This window comes from Arachis ipaensis, chromosome B7 (assembly GCF_059453495.1).
Source record: "Arachis ipaensis isolate K30076 ecotype BB chromosome B7, ASM5945349v1, whole genome shotgun sequence".
NCBI lineage: Eukaryota > Viridiplantae > Streptophyta > Magnoliopsida > Fabales > Fabaceae > Arachis > Arachis ipaensis.
The window spans coordinates 95,400,878-95,401,925 of NC_142442.1; the positions used below are offsets into that span (position 1 = coordinate 95,400,878).

Consider the following 1,048-nt stretch of genomic DNA (forward strand, 5'->3'; position numbering starts at 1 on the left):
GTTCAACGGCAGCCCGGCAGCCACCTAAGCGGCAGCGACGACAATTTCTGATCGCGCCAATTGAAACCAACACGCAGTGACTACGGTATTCTCGGAATTCAAAAAGGACAGAAACCTCAAATAAAAACCCTTACCGGAAGAGTGTTCTTCGGCGGCAGAGTCTCGGCCGCAGAGCCCATGGTTCAGCAGCAGCAATACTCTCCTAGTGGCCCCATTGCGCAGCAACTCTAAATCGACAGCAACAGCTCTAGCGGACAGAACGGCGCCAAGGATAACCATTAAACAGTGGCAAAATAAAGCAGAACAGAGCAAGAGCAGCAGCTGTTGCAGGTCCTTACCAGGCACAATGGCGCTAGTCCTAGCCTCATCCTCATTTTGCAGCGAGCTCCAACGCGGCTCCAGAAGTTCTAACAGGGCACGGCAGCGGCGCTTTCCTTCCGACGCAGCTTGACGGCGGCAAGAATGGTGGCGGTCGAAGTGCAACAGCAACGGAGGTCAAGCGCGGCGGCGGCTCCACACGCGACGGTGACAGCAGCGACTTCACTTTCCTGCGCGCTCTTTCTTCTCCGTTGGTGGCTGTGGGTCGCGCTCCCTTTATTTCACAGTTCTGTCTCCGATGCGGCGCAAGGATGATCGGCAACGACAGCCAGATCTCCAGCGACGGCACGAGGATGCACGGCGGTGGCTTCTGCAGCAGCTCCTCGCAAGCGCTCTCCCCGTTCTCCTCCATCGATGGTGACAATGGCGGCACTGGCGGCGAGGCGCGGCGAGGCACGCTCTCTTCTCTCTTCATTCGGTGCGCCATGGCGGCGGCAAGGCGGCATCTGGACGAGGCGACGGCGGCCGACGGCGACGCCCCTCCTTCCCCTCTTCTTTGACGTTGGTGGCGAACGGCGAGCAGCTCGGTGGTGACGGCGAGGCCCACCGGTGCTAGCTCGCTCCTCCCTCTTCTCCGTTTCCTACTTCTGCTTCTTTCCTTTCATGGAAAAGGAAAAAGGAAACCGTGTGTGCTATACTACTTTGGGGGAAGAAAGGAAATTTCGGCTGC

General features: G+C 58.5%; 1 protein-coding gene across 1 annotated transcript; it reads right to left on the reverse strand.

Moving 5' to 3' along the window:
* Positions 1 to 370: 370 nt before the first annotated feature.
* Positions 371 to 805, reverse strand: LOC110264671 (uncharacterized). The gene has a single exon (XM_021106754.2). The coding sequence runs from the start codon at positions 803 to 805 to the stop codon at positions 371 to 373; it is 435 nt and encodes a 144-aa protein (XP_020962413.2).
* Between the last annotated feature and the right edge of the window lie 243 nt (positions 806 to 1,048).